We start from the raw sequence: 21,121 nt of genomic DNA on the forward strand, positions 1-21,121 counted from the left end.
GAGCAACAAGATTAAGATAAGGTAATGGCTTCATATGATGAAAGATATTTTACCAAGTGCAGAATTTATTAGAGTTTTGTTTTCAGAACATAGAAAATAACAACTTGGAGATAAAGATTAAAATGGCATAGCCTTCCCTGTAACAGGCCATGGAGGCCCACAGGGTTGGGAGAGGTCAAGGCTCCCATATTTTTTAGACAATCGTCTCACAGATGGTGGTGAGGTTGTCAGCCACATATGCAGGCTGCTCGTTACCCCCAGGAAGATTCCCGCTACTCATTTCTGTTAGAGGCTTAGTCGACCCCAGGGCCATAGTGCACCTGAAAGGATTAGGTCAACTGGAAAATGCTATGACCTCATCAGGCATCCAAACGGTGACCTTCTGGCTTGTAGCATAGTGCCTCAACCAACTACACTACCACTTGCCCAAGTAACAAGAAGATAAGCAAAGAAAGGATAAATAAGTGTAGGCTAGTTCGTGGTACTATTCCAGCATTCACCTGCTTGAAGAGAGGAAAATTTTGATAATGTAAGTCATGATAACCAGCAACCTGGCAGAGATTCAAACCACAATTTTCAGAATATAAGTCACAAGCATTATCACCTGTGGTAAGTAGCATCATTATAAACTAGAAATACATTCAGATAACTCTTTTTTTGTTGCTACTATTTCGAGTGATTATCCCATGTATGCAGGAAGAAAATGATACTATCATACGAGAATGTTAAAAGCAAAACCAAGGTCATTAAGAAGAGGAGAGAAATATTGAAGCATTGAAAGAAGTGATAAAACATTCAGAGTAGAAACAATAACAAATTAAATTAAAATCTTAATGTCACAAGATACAGAGTAGAAAAATTATTGACAACAGAACGAATAAACACTTCTCACTAACACATTCACTGACACACCACAATACTGGGATCTTACCTGCTAAGCTATATATATACTATACTGCTACACTACTAATGAAATATTTACTACATATAAGGTACAGTGAATACATCAGTAGAGAACTAAAGGTTTTTAATGTCACATTTCATACAGCGTAACAGAAGACATTTGTCGAATACAGGATTTGAACCTTACACATGAAACAAATATAGCAAAATCCTCTTGGGCAGCCAGCCATGTCAAGATGGAATACATTTCCATTCCAGAAAAAGTTTCAGAAACACTGGCCACCAATTTCAGTCTGACATGGTTGATTCCCTGAGAAGTCTTCATTACATTTGTGGAACACACTTATTTGTTGGCATTGCTACACTCAGCTGTTACAGTCAAACTTCCTCACAATCCACATCAATAAAATGTACAGAAGTTCAACGGCCTCTTCACCTCCGTTTGAAGCCATATTTTTTCCGTTCATAGAACAGATCAGTTTTAGAGCTACCCAAATTCACAATCTTTGGACATCCATCACGCTGAAAAGAAAATAAAAAAGAAAAGTAACACAACAGTTATCACATAACATTCACATTGATAAAGTAACTAACACATAAGTCTAATTAAAACTATATTTCAACAATTTTCATTTCAGTGTATTCAAATGGTGCAAAATGCCTTCTCCGAAAACTGTGCCTGTCTGTACCTCCGTACCACTGAAACTGATTCTGATGTACTTACTTCTTCACAAATTAAAATGTAACCTCTGAATAATGTCTATCAGGTCTATGATCTTAGTTTAAGGTCTGAATGAACTTTATGTGTACAATTTTCATTTCATTAATCATGTTGTGTTATAATATACAATTTCTTTATTAAAACCATCACAACTTGGCACTGACCTCAATATAGTTGTGTTGTGACGGTTTTAATAAAGAAATTGTTTATGTGTACATTCTTCCTTAGAAAAATACACATGAAACAAAAGTTAACAAACTACTATAAAAATCCTTGGTAAGTTTTGACATTATAATTCAATGACTACAGTCTATTAAACAAATTTACTTTTCACCATACACAGTGTTACATCTAACAGAACTGTGAATTATAATTTCTGATGCAGTTTTATTATATATAGTTATGTGCTTGCTCACATTTAATTATTTTAGAAAGCATTTCTTAAAATAAGTTACAAGAATCATCATTATATTAATTAATTAATTTTTATATGGCCATCCTATTTTGGTATGTTTACCAAATACTAATTGGTGTGTTGCAGTAGTGGTTATTATTCTATTTCGTCTTACATCTTTCTCTTGAATGGTACACTCCTTGCAGTAGTACGCATCCGACACCCCAGGTCCTCCACAGATTACACACCGGCCTTGGTAAGATCCATAGTTACATTCATCACAAATCCGCACTAATGTGCACGGTCGCACATATGAATCACATATAACACATTTTCCATCACATTTCTCACACAATCGGCCAATAGCTAAAACAGAATAATTAGCAGCAAATGGTTAGTAAAATTACACTTTACAACGCAATAACATACGATGTGAAAATAATTTGAATTTGAGACATTCCCATGATTCATGTGCTCAAATTATAAACAGTAATCATTGTTATAATTGCGTAAGCTGTGAAGTGATCGAAAATTTGAGAAAAGATCTAGAAGAGTTTGGCAATCTACAAGAATTAGCGAGCCAGTCAAGTGGTGAAAGATGCTATACAAGTTGAAATTAACGTTTTATTAGTAAGGATAGAAAGTTTTAAAGACCGTGAAAACGAGGTTAATTGGTGTAGAGTAACTAAGGGTGGAAGAAGACTGGTTTTAGTAAATTCTCAACAAGAGGTGCTGATATTAAATAATCAATTTCAACTACTTTATAACCTCAATCTTGATGAATCTGCTGGAAGATCTCAAATGCTGGAACAGAAAACCTTAAGATGTGATAAAACCATAATAGTGAAAAGGGCAAGAAATAAGAGAATTTTAATAGTTGGTGATAGTCATGTCAAAGGAATGGCGAGGGAACTGCAACATAACTTAAAGAAGGATTATGTAGTTCAAGGAATAGTGTAATCAGGGGCTGATATGGAAGTGATCCTTAGTTCTATTGTGAATGAAATTAGAAACCTAACGAAAGATGATTTTTTAATTATTTGGGGAGGTGTAAAAGAAGTATATAGGAATGAAACCCAAAAATGTATTAAGCAAGTTAGTAAATTTGTCCAAAGTAATTTAAATATGAATGTAATAGTTCTCAGTTTACCCAAAAGATGAGATTTGGTGGATCGGTCATGTGTGAATAAAGAAATTGATAGTTAAAATAGAAGGTTGGGTAAGCATCTGAAAGTGTTAGACCATGTGCATTATATAGTCATTAATTATGATAGAAAATTTCATACAAGCCATGGCATGCACCTGAACACAGAAGGTAAGGAGTATGTAGCTAAACAGTTAGTTTCTTTCACTGATACGAAACTAAATAAAGAAGAGCTGGCAGTCATATCTTTAGACTGGGATGATGTTAATATGAATGATCAAATTGTGGAAAATGAAAAAAGGAAAAGTGATGAAAGCTGTAAGTTTGAAGAAGTTCAGGGAACTTTATTAGAGGAGGTAGTTAAACTCAATGAATGAATGAATGATCTCCCCGGTGCTGGGTAAGAGAGTTAGAAGATGACTAGTAAATATGGGTGATGATTTTTTATGGTAATGCCTCAAAATGTATTGAATTTGAAGACCTCAAGCAGTAGTTGTGACCTTAGTCAAGCACCAAAGATTAAACTTAAGGATACTAAGATAAGCTCTTTTAATTTATTTCACCAAAATATTAGAGGTCTACAACATAAAATTGATGAACTGATTTGTATGTTAATTAGTCATGACTTGAGCCCACATGTAATTTGTATAACTAAACATTAATTAACTGAGCAGAAACTTTTATTGATCAAACCAGATAATTATTGTTTAACCTCCCAATTCTCACAATCATTAAGTAATGGGGGAGGTGTTTGTATATACTGTAAATTGGATATGGACTGTAATCCAATTGATATAACACAATATTGCACAGAAAAGGTGATTGAGGCCGGTGCAGTCCAATTAAATATTGGAAATAATTATTTTATAATACTATGTATATACAGATCTCCTTGTGGAAATGTAGAGGAATTTATTAAGCAATTCGAACTAATACTGAAATCTGTTTACAAGCCTAAACTTGAATTAATAATATCTGGAGACTTTAATGTAAATTTTTTAGAGAATTCAAGTAGATCTCTTAAGCTTATTTCACTATTTCAGACGTACAACCTGTTTCGGGTTGTCAAATTTCCAACTAGGATTACAACTGATACCAGTACTGCTATTGATAGTATATTTTTGGATTACAGCAGATTAAATACTTTACAGGTGTACTCAGTATTCAATGGGCTTTCAGATCACGATGCTCAGTATTTGACTGTCAGTAATGTTGTGAACTGCCACAGGAATAAGAGTGGATTAGTTAAAAGAAGAGTTATATCTGAGTCTGGCATCATAACTTTTAGTGAGATGTTGAGTAGGCGAACCTGGGAAAGTGTTTTAAGTAATCTTGATGTTAACAAAAGTGTTAATCTATTTTTAAATATCTTTTTAACGATTTTTTAAACATGTTTTCCAGTGAAATTTGTCAAAAATTAGGTGTACTCTAACGGGTGGATTACTAAAGGAATTAAAATTTTATGTAGGCAAAAGAAGTATTTGTATTTGATGATTAGATCTACTAATTACCCAGGCCTAAAGGAGTATGATACTCGATACTGTACATTGCTGAGAAAACTTATCAGAAGAGCTAAAGTTATATATTGAGGGAATAATAATGGCTGCATCTAATAAATCCAAGGAGTCCTGGAAAATCATAAAGAGAGAAAATGGTAGAGAGTCGAAGAAAAAACATTCATATTCAGAATTGAGAGGCCATGTAATAATCAATAGCAGGAATAAAGCTAAGCCATTTAACTCTTATTTTTTTGAGTTCAGTTAACAAATTAGTTGGTCAGAGTTCTAATAATGTATGTTTTTTACCACTGTCATGTGAGTACTCTACAGATAAGATTTCTGAAATTGTAAATATTCCAATTACTGAGGCAGAAGTATTAAGCACAATAAATTCATTAAAAAAATAAATCTTCTTGTGGATATGACGGGTTGTCAAAATTATTAAATTATGTGGTGAACAGATAGCAAAACCACTTGCTTATATTTATAATCTTTCTGTAAGTTTGGGCATATGTCTTGACCAATTGAAATATGCAAATATTATACCATGTTTTAAGAGGGTGATGTTACTGAAATTGCCAACTATAGACTGATATCTTTATTGACAAATTTCTCAAAATTACTTGAAATATTAGTGTTTAGCAGGCTTAAACAGCATTTTATAAGAAATGATATCCTGGCTCCTGAGCAGTATGGTTTCATAAGGATGTTTCTACACAAAACACAGTCTTTAATCTAACTGATACTGTTCTTAAAGCATGGAACAATAAGGAGTTTGTGGTAGGTATATTTGTGATTTGACAAAGGCTTTTGATTGTGTCAGTCATGATTTGTTGATTCAAAAGTTGAAGTATAGAGTCAAAGGGCCTATTTTGAAATGGTTGGAGACTTATTTAAAAATAGAATGCAAAGAGTTGTGCTGCATACTTGTAATTCGACTACTACAATCTCTGAATGAAAATCTGTAAGGTTTGGTGTTCCACAGGGATCTGTCCTGGGACCAATGTTGTTTAATGTTTATATTAGTGATTTTCCAGGAACTCTTTAAGGATATAGCACATACTATTTTGTATGCTGATGACACAACAATTTTAATTACCTCAAATGACCTAAACTCTTTGAATATTAAATTAAATAGAGTTATGACTATGGTTTCAATCTGGTTTTGAAATAACAATCTGGTACTTAATTTGAGTAAGACTCACCTGATTAAATTTGTGACTCCTAAGACTCCAGAGTATACATTATCAGTAACATATAATAATTTTAGACTTAAAGATGTTGATAATGTTAATTTTTAGGTATGTATTTAGATTGTTAACTTAACTGGAAAAAACAATCTGAAAAAATATTAAAGAAACTGAATACAGAGTGTGTTTTATGCTCAGGAAGTTACAATCCCTTGCCGGTGAACAAGCTCTTCGAATGGTCTATTTTTCTTATTATCAGTCTCAGCTTGAATATAGTAGTATATTCTGGGGTTCTTCTCCAGTTATGAAAAATTTATTTGTTGCCCAAAAAAGAGCGACTGAGATTGAGTCCTGGAAAGTCGTGTAGAGAAGGTTTTAAGAGGTTGGGTGTTTTAACGGTTCCTAGCCTATATATCTATTCTATATTGATGTTTGTTGTTAGAAATCGCATTTTTTTTCAAACCAACAATAATATTCATCGTATAAACACTAGACAGTTTGGAAAGCTATATGTGTCATCAGTGAGATTATCTTCAATCCAGAGAGGCGTGTTATAGTCATCCATTGTGGTTTATAATAATCTTCCTCGAAATATACAAAGGATGAGTGATAATGTGAAGATTTTTAAACGCACACTGAAAAGTTTCCTCAAAACAAATGCTTTTTATTCAATAGATGAATATATTTCTGCTAAGCACGTAAAACATTTAATAACTATATTCCTTGTAATTTTGTTTATGAATGACAATGTAAATTATGGTTATTTGGTGCTTCTGGTTGTGTGTGGTTGTTTGCTGTTGACACGATTGCACTTCTGCAATGAAGTCTTATTTTGACGAGTTCAATATCCGGTCCAATTCGGACAACGGATCAGTGAATTTATGAATTATGTATGTATGTAACCAAAAGAGAACCCTCACGTCACACACATTACAAAAATTTACAACGCAATGTCATCCTTAACCTAAACAAAATTCTCACTTCAAACATACTACGAAAATACAATGCAACATCTTTCCTAGACTAAAAAAAATCCTCTCGTCAAACATATTAAGAAAAATACATGGTATATAAAATATACATACCGACTCCTGGCTGTTTTCTGCAAAATATTAGATCTGGATGATGTTTCGCCATGTTGCTTAGAATTTAACTCAATTTCCGGAAACAATGTCCTCTTACTCCTGCCACCATCTCTTCCGTTTTATGCATAGGTCTACAATCCTACAACCATACGATCTGTTGCGATCCGTAGGCAGTTGCTGGCTTTAGCTGGTTACTAATCCGTGGATGACTGCATAGATTGCATGTACTCTCGCTGGAAAGTACGGACATCTGCGATCTGCACTCTAAAGTAATAATCGGTTCAGTTCTGTAATAGTTTACTTATACTTTCATTAGCCAATATTCGAGAATTCATTGTTCAAATAGTCCTCCGTTGAGTAATAGCACCTCTGAATAAGTAACTTCTTCAATTCCCTTCTGAACTGAGTTTTGTTTTCTATTTCTTAGGCAATTTGTTGTAAAGGATACAGCCATCTACTGAAGGATTACTGAGTCCCCACCCGTGTGGAGGCGGTGTCGAATGCCTCCACGCTGACCCTGCGACTCGTAGGGAAGTCTCAAATCTGAGACAGTAAAATATGGTCACGAGTCCCAAGGGACTCGGACCCGAGAAAGAATGCGCTGGCAAGGACCAGCAGCATATACAAAAGACAGACCCGTCTTCTTGTCAGATAGGGCGCCCCACAGAAACAAGACCGTAACGACCGTAACTGTCAAACGGTAATGGGGCTCGAAACCAAGACTTACTGACTGACCATCAGTCGCAATGTGACTTTGACTTGAAGAATTACTATTATAAAGTTCCAAGTTGTGCCCATATATATGATAGTCTTTATTATTTCTTGTGTTATGTGCATGTATTTGTTAATTCACTGTGCAGTTACACTTTTTTTTTTTTACATATAGGATTGTTTCTTGTGTATATAGTGAGTATACTGTTAATATCTTTAGATTTCTAAAGCTATCCCTGCACGATTCCAGATGTTTTAGCCCTGCAATGTATCTTACCGCCCTTTTTTTTTAGTACAAAAATTCTTCTAGTGAGGGTCTTAGCGCTATGTCCCCATACTGTTATTCCATAGGATAGATGAGAATAGATCAAACCAAAACAAAACATTCTTTTTTCATTTAAATTGAATATTTTAGATAGCCTGTTAATTATGAACAGGTTATGGCTAATTCTACTGCAGGTTTTCTCAATATGTACGTAATTCCCAGCTCGAGGTACTATCTATTACTGCCCCCAGGAAATTTGTGCTTTTTACATTTGATATTTCCCTGTTCTTTATTAGGATTTTTAGATTACTTTCCTAACTGCATTGTTTTGTCTGGAAGAGAATATAGTGAGTTTTAGATGGTTTTATAAATAAATTGTCTCAAAGTATTGCTCTACCACTCCTATATTACTTGAAGTTGTAATTTGGAGCTCATTCATATCTTGCCCTACATTCAGTATTGATGTGTCATCAGCATACATTATTGCTCTGCCTTGTGTTAGGTGTGGGATATCGTTTATATACAAGATGAAGAGTAACGGGCCAAGGACCAATCCCTGGGGACTCCGTATCTCACTGGGAAGCTACTTGATAAATATTCTTCCATACGATTGCCTTCTGTGTGTGTTACTTTTACGTGTTGAGTTCTGTTGAAGGGAATGGAGAAACAGTTACAGAAACATCCCCAAAACAAAAAATTCATATTAAGAATACTATCTTCTAGGACATCTAGAATGTGTTGCCTTGCAGTCCAGTACAAGTTCAGGCACATTTCATAGAACACAGTGCCATCATTTCATGGTTTGAAGAGTGTCATGGAAACAACTAGAAGCAAGCAAGATTTCCTAACCCAGTCCTAGAAGATGCATGCAATACATTCAGCTTATGATTCAGTGAACTAGTACTGGAGTGCACAGTGTCACATCCCAAAAAGGACACTTCATAGCCACTGCTGTCAAAATAAAAAATGCAACACAAATGTTTATGTCTCACTAGAACTGTTCTGTACAACTCCTAGAACTACCAATGCCTCAAAGCAAACTTCTAAACAGTGACATAAAACATCAGTCATTAAGATTAGATATGAAACTGATAATAAGAATCACATATTCAATAATGACAGAGAATAAATTAATATTTTAGAAAAGAAATTTATTTCTGTTTTTTCCAAGTTACAATTATTCAATAATATTATGCACTGAAATATTTTAATTTACCCCATATCTGTATACAATGTTAATTCTTACCTCTTATGTAAATACATATACATTTTAACTTGTAGGCTGTCCTACTCATTAATGGGTGTGATTGAAGGGGTCCCAACTTTGAGATGTGAACAAATTTAAAGAGTAATCCAAGACTCTGAAGTACTTGATATAAATACAGTTATTAACGTTTCAAGCAACTGTGTTTTAAATGAAATTCTAAAGACTAGATGTATCTTGTACAAAATTGGCGATTCAAGTTTTGCACGTGCATCGACATTCATAACATATTTTATAAATATGAGGATTGTTTCCACTTTTCAAGCACTGTGAAAGAAGCTTTTTAGGAATGAATAAATATACAAATAAATGAATACCTATAATGATGGTGTGATAGCTGTTCCACACAGATATAAGGCAGATATTAAATTAAGAAGTTAAAAATCACACATACAACTTCAGATTAAGGACAATAAATATTGTTTCTAATACTTGGCATGACCCCACAGACATTCATTATGGCACAAACCATCTTGATAACCTCAATCCTTCAAACTTCCTACATTATATTGCAAAGAAACAATTGGTTAGAACATAACTGACACTGTAGCCCATTCAAACATAAAGATCACAGTTAAAACCTTTTGTATAATAATATTTTGGTGTGATTAACATAATAAAATAAGTATGTTCATCAATACATAAACAATTAGATACTGTATTATGAAATATTCTTTCACATAAAATTATTCAATATTGAAATCTAGACCAGATGTTTCATAACTTCTAAGAGAGAATTAATTTTGTATTTTCAATGCCTGTAGTCTCTTTCCAGTTTTAAATCATATTTTCACAAATCAGCAAGTTGTGGAAATGAGAAAATTTTGTATTGTTGGATTGTTCATGTATTGTTCATGAAGGTAAAATTATAACATTCTTTTCACTAGCAAGGGTACCTCAGGGTGTGGGAAAAGTGATACATCTTCCCCTTGCCTCTGGAATTCTGATTAAAAGTAACTGAAAAACAAAAGGAAATATATGAAATATTAAAATTATTTTTAAATTTGATGCAATCTTATGTTTCAAACAGAGAGACAGTTCTAGGACAATCTGCAAGAACATCCATAAACAGCTTGAAAGCATGCAAATTTTCTGGCTGCCCCAGAAAAAAATTAGTGGTATCAATTATTATTATTATTATTATTATTATTACTTCTTTCCTTGGTTTCCAACTTAATAATTCTGGTTCGTGTGTGGGGTTTCTTCAATTTATTGTAATTTACTATTCCTCTTCCACGTCTGTTACATAACTGAAAGATAAATAGTAGCTCAGTTTCTAAACCTGTTAAACACTAATAACACAGTTTCCTTCTAGGATAATGATTAATTTGCCCTCTCCTTGAAATTCCATCAATACAGGAGCATATATCACTCCTGTGGCACAGACGGTGATAAGTTTAAAGCTGTACACAAAATTTCTGCTCTGCTTTCCACTTTTCTTTTCTAATAAACTAAAGAAATATTTTGAGAATCTTAGAAGGGTGAAAGGTACATGAATGAAATGTTAAATTCTGTCTCCTTTCCCCCTCCCTTGGATGGGTGACTACCTTCCTTTCTCATAGTTCCATGTTCCTCTTGTGAAGATTGATATTAGAATTCTAAAAATGATCCTTTTCCTCACATTTTCTGTTCATAATTCCTATTGGCCCAGAGTTAAGATCTGTCCTCTTTCCTATGGACCTCTGTGACCATCATCTTTACAGACTGTCTACATAAACCAATGGTAGCCATACCCAACTTACTTTAACCCTGAAACGGAAACAGATTTTCCTTCCTAAATGTTGGCATAAACCTACAAAATTGCATAGTCTCACAACCCAGGAGAACACAATCTAGAAAAGTTACTTGTTCATCTGGAAGTCTCATCCTAATTTCAGAATCCATCTATGTAAGTTTTCAAACAGTACCTTAATGTTATAAAACACAAAAAAGAAAGCATATTCATAAAATTAAAATACTGGTGTCTATGTTGCATAATGAACATTATGTTGACATACCTCAATATTTAAAACTCTGTAAGAAGTGTCTGAGATATCATTCATAGTTGTTATTTAGCACATTTACAAATATCCCAATACATTTTCAATATATGTGGCCAAAATGTTAAGATTCTAGCGTCCATTTTTTAGTCAAATTACAGTATGAATTGACTACAGTGTGTGTTTTGCCAAACCAAACTTAAGTCCATTATAAACTCATGAAATAAAATAACCACAAAGCAACAATTACATATAAATAAGCAGCTGTTGTTCTAGTCAAGGATAAGGCACATTATTCTGGAAGCATATAATATGATGGTACCTCACTATTGCATTCACCACAAAATCAACTACTTCAGTGTGGTCCACATTATATAGTCTGTTGGACCATACTGTTCTGTTTCAATGCAAGACCATCCACAAATGTTTCCAAGCCTCTTGTCTTGGAGCAGTCTTTATTTTCCATAAACTATTCTAAGCATCCAAAATCATTCAAAGAGAAAGAATGGGAAATTATGAAGAAGGTCAAGTCTGGAAAAACTTCTTAATCTTTACTCATAAACTGGCATTAACACCTTCACTGCCATTCCCCCATACTGAGATTTTACCTTCTGGATCATAAATTTTTTCATGAAAATTGGATATTCAACTTTGTACATTCAAAATGGAAATGTAAGAGAATGCACAAGAAAAAATTTGATCATTCCTACATATTTCAACTCATTTAGGGTTTGAGAAGTAATATTTAAGGTTTCTCTAAATCTGAGTTACATCTGCAGAAGAAAATTGCATTCATGTACTTAGCAGCAACAGACCATTGCTTGACAGGTTAGAACCACCACACAGAAAACTTAAATTCGTTAGTTCATGGGATTGGCAGTGAATGCATTAATATTTTAAGCCAGTGGCCACAGAATGTTCTACACCTGTGGGTGATCCTGATTGTTCTATTAGAACACTCAGTTTTTAAATTTAAATTCACTATAATCCAGTCCTAGAAGTTGTGACTGCTCTGCTAAGCAGAAATTTGTAGGACGGCAGACATGGCATGATAAATTTACCTTCATCATGACTAATGCGACTAAAGTAGTTAAAAGATTAACACAAATATACCATGAAGCCTTATTAAAAAATACAATATATTCATATATTAATCTTTCACATATGTTAGCACATTAACAAGTACAATGAAACTTGACTAAAACTTTCCATCTCAAGTCTTCTCTTTAAATGAATCATAACTACAGTCCAGGCACGATTTAATTATCCTTTGTTATCAGCATCCAGCACTGTCTGCCTCAAACAGCACTGGCCAAAACTGACATTAACGCTGTCCATGAAACAGCACTGGATGACAGTCATGTGTTGGACAGGCATGTTGCCAATTGCATGTTTAATTTGCAAGGACTGTTCCACTACCACACTGTTTCTGACTGCATCTGCACACTTTGATCTTTGTTGGTCAAACAAAAATTTGACATCAGTGCTATATTCTTTGACCTGAACTGGGAGTTGCTTGTCACATCTTTAGGTGTGACCATGGATCATTAAATTGCAGCTCCAATCTAATACAGGCCAAATTTCTCTTTTAAGCAAACAAAATTAAATTTCTATGCTCCAAATGATGAGACTCACACATTACTCACTGTTACCAACGAATTCTGGTGGTATTATTACACAAAGTTTTTCCACTGTTCCAAATGTCAGATCTTTACAATGCTGCAGATAAAATCTACTTTCAAATTGAAAAACAGATTTAGTGCACAAGTTTTAAGATTCTCATGGCAGTGAGTATTAAGATTAGTCTTCTGGCATGTGACATCATGTAGTTTTATGAGTATGTATCAATTTTTTGGAGCATCCATCTGCCTCCATTGTCACTCTTCTAACCTGAAGATTGAGGCAGCACATTTATTCAAAAATTCAGTACCCATCTACCAAACTATACAACATCATACCCCAGAAGACCATAATCACATGGTTTGCTAACTACTTCCTTATCATGTATTGTGTCACGGTTTGCTAAAATTTTAAAATTAATTTCGTTTATTTTGCCTCAGTAACAGCAGAAAAGACATCAAAATTGAAAGTATGAAAGCTGTTATTTTTACTAGACAAGTGCCATTGTATTTCTTTGTACCACAAATACATATCTTTCCAAAGTGTTAATGTTGCAGTCTAACTAAATTTAATTTACTTTTAGCATTTGTATCAAAATTTAGCCAGTCTGTTTCAAGATCACAAATATACTCATTTCAAATACATTCCACAAATAATATGTAATTTAATGAATACACAACACAGACAAGATGAATGTAACCTACATCAAAGTATCTTTATGACATGTTGACAGGGGTGTAGTTCTAAAAATAAGATTACCAGGGCAGTCCAGCACACAGTTCCAAGTTGAAAGAAATGATGATATGAGGCCGGTTTAACTTGTATTTAACAATAGCTGTATACTTTTAAATGCAGAACTGAACAACAAACATCTTCATGTAAGGCAAATGCTTAAAGAAGATGGCACTTCCACTCCAGAGGTTGGAAATTAAATGAGCTAGAACACCTTCATATTACACACCAGTGTCTTTAAAAGAAGTACACTGGCCCTGAATTTTCTAGGCTTGGTTACAGCCCTGGATATTGGTGAAAACTATGAATGAAGAGAAGAATAATAGCATTTGCCTGAGAAAGAAAACAGGCACATCATAAAAAAAAACGGAAACAAGATTATGATTTTATACTGTAGGCTGACCATCTACAGTCAAAATTCTCCATTCTAAACTCGCTTTAAACTGTCTTGTGAAGTGATGGACATGTTATGATTAACAACGGTAAAATGTATGGGATGTTGATGTAGCAAAACAAATTTAAACCTTTTATATATTTTAAAGATATTCAGTTTTCAGATTATGTAAAGAATTTGGATCATAAAATCGAACATTAACAAACACCCAGTTGAAAACCTTGGCCTGGAAAGCAGCTAATATAGTACAACCATATAATTTGGCAATATCAACAGAAATATATCCTCATCTCCACTCACACACACACTCTCTCTCTCTTTCTCATCGCAACTCATGCACAAATGCACATTTTTGGGACCTCTTGTTGAGCAGTGAATTTACCCAGTTCCTTGGGCACTTAAAAATGGTATGGCATATAGGTTGCACTGTGTTCACAGCTTATCTTATGCAAATGTTCAGAGCTTATACTGAATGGAAAAAATAAATTTTTTGTTTCATATTCCTGCAGTTTCAGTGGCCTTATGGTGCCTACTAGCCAGCCCAGAGAATGTATCACTGCCAATATCTATCAGTGATTTTCAATTTAATTACAGTAATATATATGTTTACTGCGAGAAATAATTTTTATTAAATGTGCTAAAGATATAGAAAAATATTTATAATGAACAGGAAATAGGAGAAAAAACTTTCTCCAATTAATACACTGCACATGAAGAATTAAATGTCAATGCTAGGGTACTACATCACTATAAGAACAAAGTTTTAAAACATGACAACAAAAACTCTGATGTAATTACATTTTTAGGTGCAATTACCAATTACATAATGCAATATTAAAATGAACATGGATAATTATAGAATTCTGATACAAGATAACTTGAGAAATTAAGCCTACAACTTGAGGCACAGAAAGCCAAATTGCAGTTCCTTGCTTCAAGATTTTCTCTCATTTAATGTTAAATTTCAAAGATCCCAAGTCAACAATGCCGATCTTGCTGAAATATAGTAGAACTAGCATTTTACGTCCCTCATTTAATATTCAATTTAATTGATACCAAATCAATAATTGTGACATAGTCACATAGTCACCAATTTCAATCCTTTACACCTTGGGAAGGCAGGTACAGCATTTACTTCATGTGAAAGCTTCAAATCTTAAATATAAAATTATTAGTTGGACACAGAAACAATTTATAATTTAAACAGAATATTACTGCTGATAAGTATTTGTAATTAAATTAGCAGAGTCCTTTGAAACCCCTCACAGAACCCAGTGGTTTCAGAGAGCACAGTTTTGAAATCACTGCTCTAATCCATTTTAAAGCACCATCAATGCATAACAATATACCTGTAACAAACCTCTGTTATATTTTCACAGTTTTAATGGCAGTTTTAACAAAAGGAGATAATACAGAAATAATTTAAAGCATAAATATTACAATTCTATTAACTGGTAGAAATTAAATATGTAATAAATTCTTAGGCAGCATATAAATGTTTATGTTTGTACACTCAAAATGACTAATGTCCACAAGATCTTTGAAGAAATAGAGATGCTGCTGTTGTTAACTCAGACGAAATATTTCAGCCACTGTAGTTCATTTTATCAGATATGATGAAACACAGTACAACACCAGCCATGTCAAACTCGTCCATCAGCAGAAAAGCTGGAAACTGAGAATACATTCCACGTCAGTGCTGTACGAAATGATTAAAAAGTTCTGAAATACCATTTCTTTGCATATACGATTTTAAGTTCACAAAATGGTGGAATGTGATGTCTAACTTAGTAGACTGGTAACAAGGCAGCTGCTGCCTTCATCTTCAGGGCAGGAAAGTGAGCCAAGTGAATGAAAACAACACATGATGTAGGGAAGGGAGAACATAAACCAGGCCTACGGGCACCCAGTTCTGTTCCATTCCTTTATTTATTTAATTTATTTATGTAAATATTCTTTCAAATCGTCCAGGCCGGCTCTGGTGTCAGCCAACCTCCTATCCAATGGGTACCAGGGGCTCAAGCCCTGGGCATAAAGCGGCCATGGCATGAAGCTGACAACTCACCTCCAGCTAGCGCTGAGTCAAGAAAATGTGGATCTATACATCCACACACCTTCATGGCGTAGTGCTTAATTTGTTTTACCCATGTAAATATCCTTTTTTGAAACCTTTTCCCCCAACCTTCCATCCCCTGCAGTTTCTCTTCTTTCCATATTGAAAATGCAGCCCTTTTCAAGGCCACCAGTTGCAACTGGTTCCTTCGTAACTCTGATCCTCCTCTTGATACGTCAGGTACCATTTCACCTACTTGACTCAGCCTTCTGCAAGTTCCTCAGAAATGCTGGTACCTCCCTACGAAAATAAATGATGTCACACCCCAAAAGACATGATCTGAATGTTCACGTCTGTGAGAACCTCAGAGCTCGTAAAGTATTGTTACTTATTTACTTACTTACATACTTATAGAGCTGAGCCCTTCTTGAGGAGAAGCCAAATCTGCAGCTACTCAAGAATTTCCCGTGTGTGTCCTGAACCCAAAGGCTCATTACCGTCTTCACAAGAGACCTCCACTGGTCTCTATCCTGAGCCAGCTCAATCCAATCCATACCATCCAATCCTATCTCTCTAAGATCCATTGTAATATTGTCCACCCACCTACACCTTGGTCTTCCCAGTGGTCTCTTTCCTTCTGGCTTTCCCACCAATATCCTATATGCATTCCTCATCTCCCCCATTCATGCTGCATGCCCTGCCCATCTCATTCTCCTTGACTCATAAAGTATTGTTAGCCAAACAAAATACAAATGGCTTCAGTATCTTACTTTAACTAGTCTGCTGAATTTTGTCCATACTACGTTGTCATCCTTCAAGAGGTATAACTAGTGAGCAGTGTAGTACATGACTGCAGGTGCCGGTAGCTGCCATCGGGAAGCATGCAATTCAATCAGTTGCAGCAGTGTCTTCTTTACTGCTGGAATGGTCGCTGTTTTAAGGAAGGCATCACGGACACTTGCAAGTAGAACTGGAATCTGACCTGGCAATTCACTTTCCAGGTCACGTCCAATAGATGTTAGCACAAAAAAAAGGCTGTCAGTCTGTAAAAGAATCAGTTTACAACACCTTGTATAACTCCACTCTGTTTAAAACACATTGCTTAAATGAATTCTGGGTCTCTGTCTAGATAGGTAGAGTTCTACATAAGGGCCAGAGAATGGTTAAATGCTGCTCAGGGGATGAGAAATTCCCCTGCTGCCCTGAGGATGTAAACAGATCATTTTCTTGAAACTTGATCAGAATTAAAAACACTAAGTTTTCATGCATTATGATGAATATTGTCATAATTTTAAAACATAATTTTTCAAACAATTTCAAACAAATTCATACATGTTTACATTATGCCAATTTTGTGTGTGTGTGTGTGTGTGTCCTCCAGCCATTAAAGGTCAGACCTGCAATATTTTGGTCTCTGCTCTCCAGTTACCTTAATTGCTACTGCTGTATTTAAACCAAATATTTTATGCTCTTGGAGATTACTGTCTTCTTGGGTAGGATGCCATGTAGTCTCTTAGATCATTATCAACATTTCAGAGAAATCTGACGCTTCCACCTTCAGGGTAGAAGAGTATGTTGAATGAAGAAAAGTGCATGGATATAGGAAAACAGAGGATGGGACAGGTGCCCTCAGTGTAATAACAGGAGAAAAGAGAACAGTGTATAGGATCATGAAAGGGTTGTTTTCCAGGGGTAGAGAAAATGGGAAAAATAACACTCTGAGTACACCAACAGAAGGGGATGGAAGTTGTGGGAAACAGAGTAAGGAAGCAGTGACCCTTTAAAGGGCCTTTTTCTTAGGCAGAGTCATTTGGAGAAAAGGAAAAACGTAAACAGGGAGTGATTCAGAAGGTAGAGTAGGTATAAAAATGGGGAAGAGAAGAGATAAAGGAAAACATATTGTGACATGATGCCTGGAAGCTGGAAGACTACAGCCAGAGTAGACGCTCATTTCGAAACACCCCAATAAACAGGTTCCCATAGAAATAAACACGCATATAACAATAGAAGAGCTACCATTTCTATGCAATGGGAAGGTAAACACAACTCTATAACAACAAAGGAATTGTTAGAAAACGGTGTTTTCTGTGGAACAGCCTCAAGGCTGCATAAGGTGGATCTCAGGCAGCTGAGAGATATCCTTCCTGTGGATGTGGGATCAAATACCTCCACCGTGACCCTGCAAGTTTTAGGAGGCAACAAAAAGGGGAGTCTCAAATCTGGGACAGTAAAATATGTTCACGAGTCCCAAGGGACTCGGACCCAAGAAAGACTGAGCTGGCAAGAGCCAGTAGCATATACAAGAGACAGACCCATCCTCTCGTCAGAGAGGGCGCCCCACGAAAACAAGACCATAACTGACAAAGACTAATAAATATCTGGTTATGAGCCCCAGATAGGGCTTGACACCAAGACTTACTGACTGGCTGACCGTCAGTCACAACGTGACTTTGACTCTGACTTTGACTGAGAGATATAACTGAGGGAGTCTCTTGAGATGAGAGCTGAAGATGATGCAGAAGAGAGGACATAGTGTGTCTTATAGTGGTTTGTGAATCGTAGTAACAAGTTGTATAAATGTGCAGTAAATGCGGTCATCAATCCAAAACCCATCTATAAGTTACACACAGCCAAAAGTATGTAACAATATACAAATCAAGACATAGGAAAGTGCAATATTGGCTATTATAAGGATCATTTACAGTATCCTCCTTACCCCTATTGGATTTTATGGGCCCTGATCTCTCTCCCCCAGTATCTGCATGTATCAATTACATATATGGCTCACACTTCTATCCTGCAGATGGAGACAGAAATTTCCTCGAAAATGGGGATGTCTGTCTATAAGACTGCATAGTGTCACGTTCCAGATAGATGATAAACTTTAAAGACACAACCATAAGAACCTCAAATATTATATATGTTGCGCTCATTGATTTTATATTAAAATATAACTGTTCACCAGTTTATATCTGTTTCCTGTTTCCTACAGCAGATCTAACAAAGAACACTTAAAGAAACTACAATGGTAACTGTGTAAGTACAGCTGATTTACAAACATCTATTTCAGTTAGTATTACAATATTTCTTAACTTTGATATTTGTCCAGTATTCTGGAATAGAACATATCATTCCAGGAGTCAGATCTACTCCTATCCTGTTTTTGGATAGGGACATAATATTTGCTTACAAACTAATATTAAATTCATTGAAGAACATATTTACAAATCCCCTTGAGGTCTGGTTCTGTATACTGAAATAGAGGTGGTGCCATTTTAAAAGTAATTACAAGGGCTGGTATCAATAGTTGCAATATGATGAGCTTTGTCTTCCAATTTCAATTTCTTTTCTTTTTTCCCTAAAAGTCTGTCATGAATGAATGAAAGTATGCATGGTACATCATTTTAAGTGTTGTAACATTCAACTCTTTTATTGACCGTCAAAACACAACATATAGAAGAAATCAGGGTCAGCGCCCAGCTATGGCCTTGCTACATGTTTCAGCCACTAACGGCCATCATCAGGCAAACACATATTAACAAACATATACCATTGAACTGTTGTACAATAGATTGGATACAATGTTAAAATACTTTCTGTAAAAATACAGTAAGTCAGATTATATTAAAAAAAAACTGAAAGTTATTGTATAAAACAAGATAAAACTTGATTGATGTTATACAACATCGAATCGGTCGTTGATTTTTTACTTTTCATACGTTTCTATGGACCAATTGGAAGTTCGAATATTTCATTTATATAAGAATGTAAAGGAGGCGCATGATGTTGTAAATTAATTAAGAGTGTAGTCGGTGCCTCATCTTACAAAGAATTGTCCGTACTGTATGGAAAGTAAACATACATAAAGTTGTAACATTACTATATGTTTTCATAATTCGTATTGCATAACATGCCTTTCCCAATCTGGGTAACAATGATTCAACCTGTGTCTTCCAATTCAAGAACTTATCAACTTCAATGCCCAAAAATTTAATATGAGTTTCCTCTTGTACTTTAAATGTACAGGCATATTGTCACGATTGATTGTTTCAAATTTTAACACTTTAGTTTTCCTCAAGTTTAGGGATAAGCCATTGTATTTAAAGCAGTTACTTAAGGAATTTAACATAAGTTTAGACCTTTCTTGAATTTCATCGATATTAATACCCGACACTAATATACTTGCATCATCGGCATACAATAATGACTTGCTGTCAGTACTTAATGCTAACGGAAGGTCATTACTATATAAAAGAAACAACAAAGGACCCAAAATCGAGCCCTGTGGCACTCCATATTTGACAGTTCCCCAGTCTGAACAGCGTTTTCCATTCTCATTATTATAAAGTTCAACTCTTTGTCTTCTATTTTCCAGATAGGACTTCAACCATATTTTTATTTTACCACCAATGCCGTATGTTGCTAATTTACTCAAAAGAATATCATGACTCACACAGTCAAATGCTTTTGTCAAATCACAAGAAATTCCTAATGAATGATTGCGTGTTTCTAACGTTTCTAAAATATGATTAGTTAATGTACATATTCTACCCATTATATTCTGTATGCATAAAAAGGTAAAGCTATCCCTGTAACAGACCATGGAAGCTCATAGGGTTGTGAGACATTGAGGCTCCCACATTTTATAGACAATTGCCTCACAGATGGCAGTGAGGTTGTCAGCCTTACGTGTTGGCCATCCTTTACCCCCAGGGAGATCCCTGATACTCATTTCTGTTAGAGGCTGGTCGATCCCAGGACCACAGTATGGCTGGGAAGATTAGGTCAATTGAAAAATCCAATTACCTCATCGGGAATCAAACCCGAGACCTTCCAGCTTATAGCATAGTGCCTCAACCAACTACACTACCACGTGTCCCCATTCTGTATGCCTTACCTTCTTTTTGTGAAAATAATTTTACTGCAGATGTGAAACTGCAGCACTGCATTAAATGGATAAATAAATTCAATGGCTAAATATTACCTCTCCTTGTGAATTTGGTGGCTTTAGGCAGTCCAGACAACATTTGAACACAAGTGTGAGCAGCACCAGGCCTGGTGGGACCCCATCATACTGTGTCTTCAGCTGTAGCTGCCGTCGTTTCAACTGTAAAATATGGCGAAGAGTTAGTAACAGCCAGTAACAGAACAGCAGATGAAGAATTCA

At 35.1% G+C, this 21,121-nt stretch overlaps 2 protein-coding genes across 8 annotated transcripts in view; both read right to left on the reverse strand.

Moving 5' to 3' along the window:
• Nucleotides 1-1,002: 1,002 nt before the first annotated feature.
• Nucleotides 1,003-7,082, reverse strand: LOC111867155 (PHD finger-like domain-containing protein 5A). Its single transcript, XM_023856741.2, has 3 exons — nucleotides 6,937-7,082; nucleotides 2,194-2,384; nucleotides 1,003-1,425 (listed from the first exon to the last, which is right to left on the reverse strand). The coding sequence occupies exons 1-3, from the start codon at nucleotides 6,986-6,988 to the stop codon at nucleotides 1,336-1,338; spliced, it is 333 nt and encodes a 110-aa protein (XP_023712509.1). The 5' UTR covers nucleotides 6,989-7,082; the 3' UTR covers nucleotides 1,003-1,335.
• Nucleotides 7,083-9,046: 1,964 nt separating this feature from the next.
• Nucleotides 9,047-21,121, reverse strand: part of LOC111867153 — a 79,597-nt gene continuing 67,522 nt past the window's right edge. For all 7 annotated transcript variants that reach the window (XM_023856736.2, XM_023856735.2, XM_023856734.2 and 4 more), the window contains 3 exons: nucleotides 20,939-21,061; nucleotides 16,725-16,997; nucleotides 9,047-15,576 (listed from right to left, as the gene is read on the reverse strand). In XM_023856736.2, coding sequence (XP_023712504.1) covers nucleotides 16,782-16,997; nucleotides 20,939-21,061 — 339 coding nt within the window. In that variant the 3' untranslated portion in view covers nucleotides 9,047-15,576; nucleotides 16,725-16,781. The remainder of the gene's footprint in view (nucleotides 15,577-16,724; nucleotides 16,998-20,938; nucleotides 21,062-21,121) is intronic.

Source organism: Cryptotermes secundus, unplaced genomic scaffold (assembly GCF_002891405.2).
Source record: "Cryptotermes secundus unplaced genomic scaffold, Csec_1.0 scaffold448, whole genome shotgun sequence".
Classification (NCBI taxonomy): domain Eukaryota; kingdom Metazoa; phylum Arthropoda; class Insecta; order Blattodea; family Kalotermitidae; genus Cryptotermes; species Cryptotermes secundus.

Coding starts and splice junctions, on each gene's coding strand:
- LOC111867155 (XM_023856741.2), bottom strand. CDS start 6,988: ATGGCGAAACATCATCCAGATCTAATATTTTGCAGAAAACAGCCAGGA. Junction 2,385..6,936: donor CAGAAAACAGCCAGGAGTCG/GTATGTATATTT, acceptor ATTCTGTTTTAG/CTATTGGCCGATTGTGTGAG. Junction 1,426..2,193: donor GTACCATTCAAGAGAAAGAT/GTAAGACGAAAT, acceptor TTTTCTTTTCAG/CGTGATGGATGTCCAAAGAT.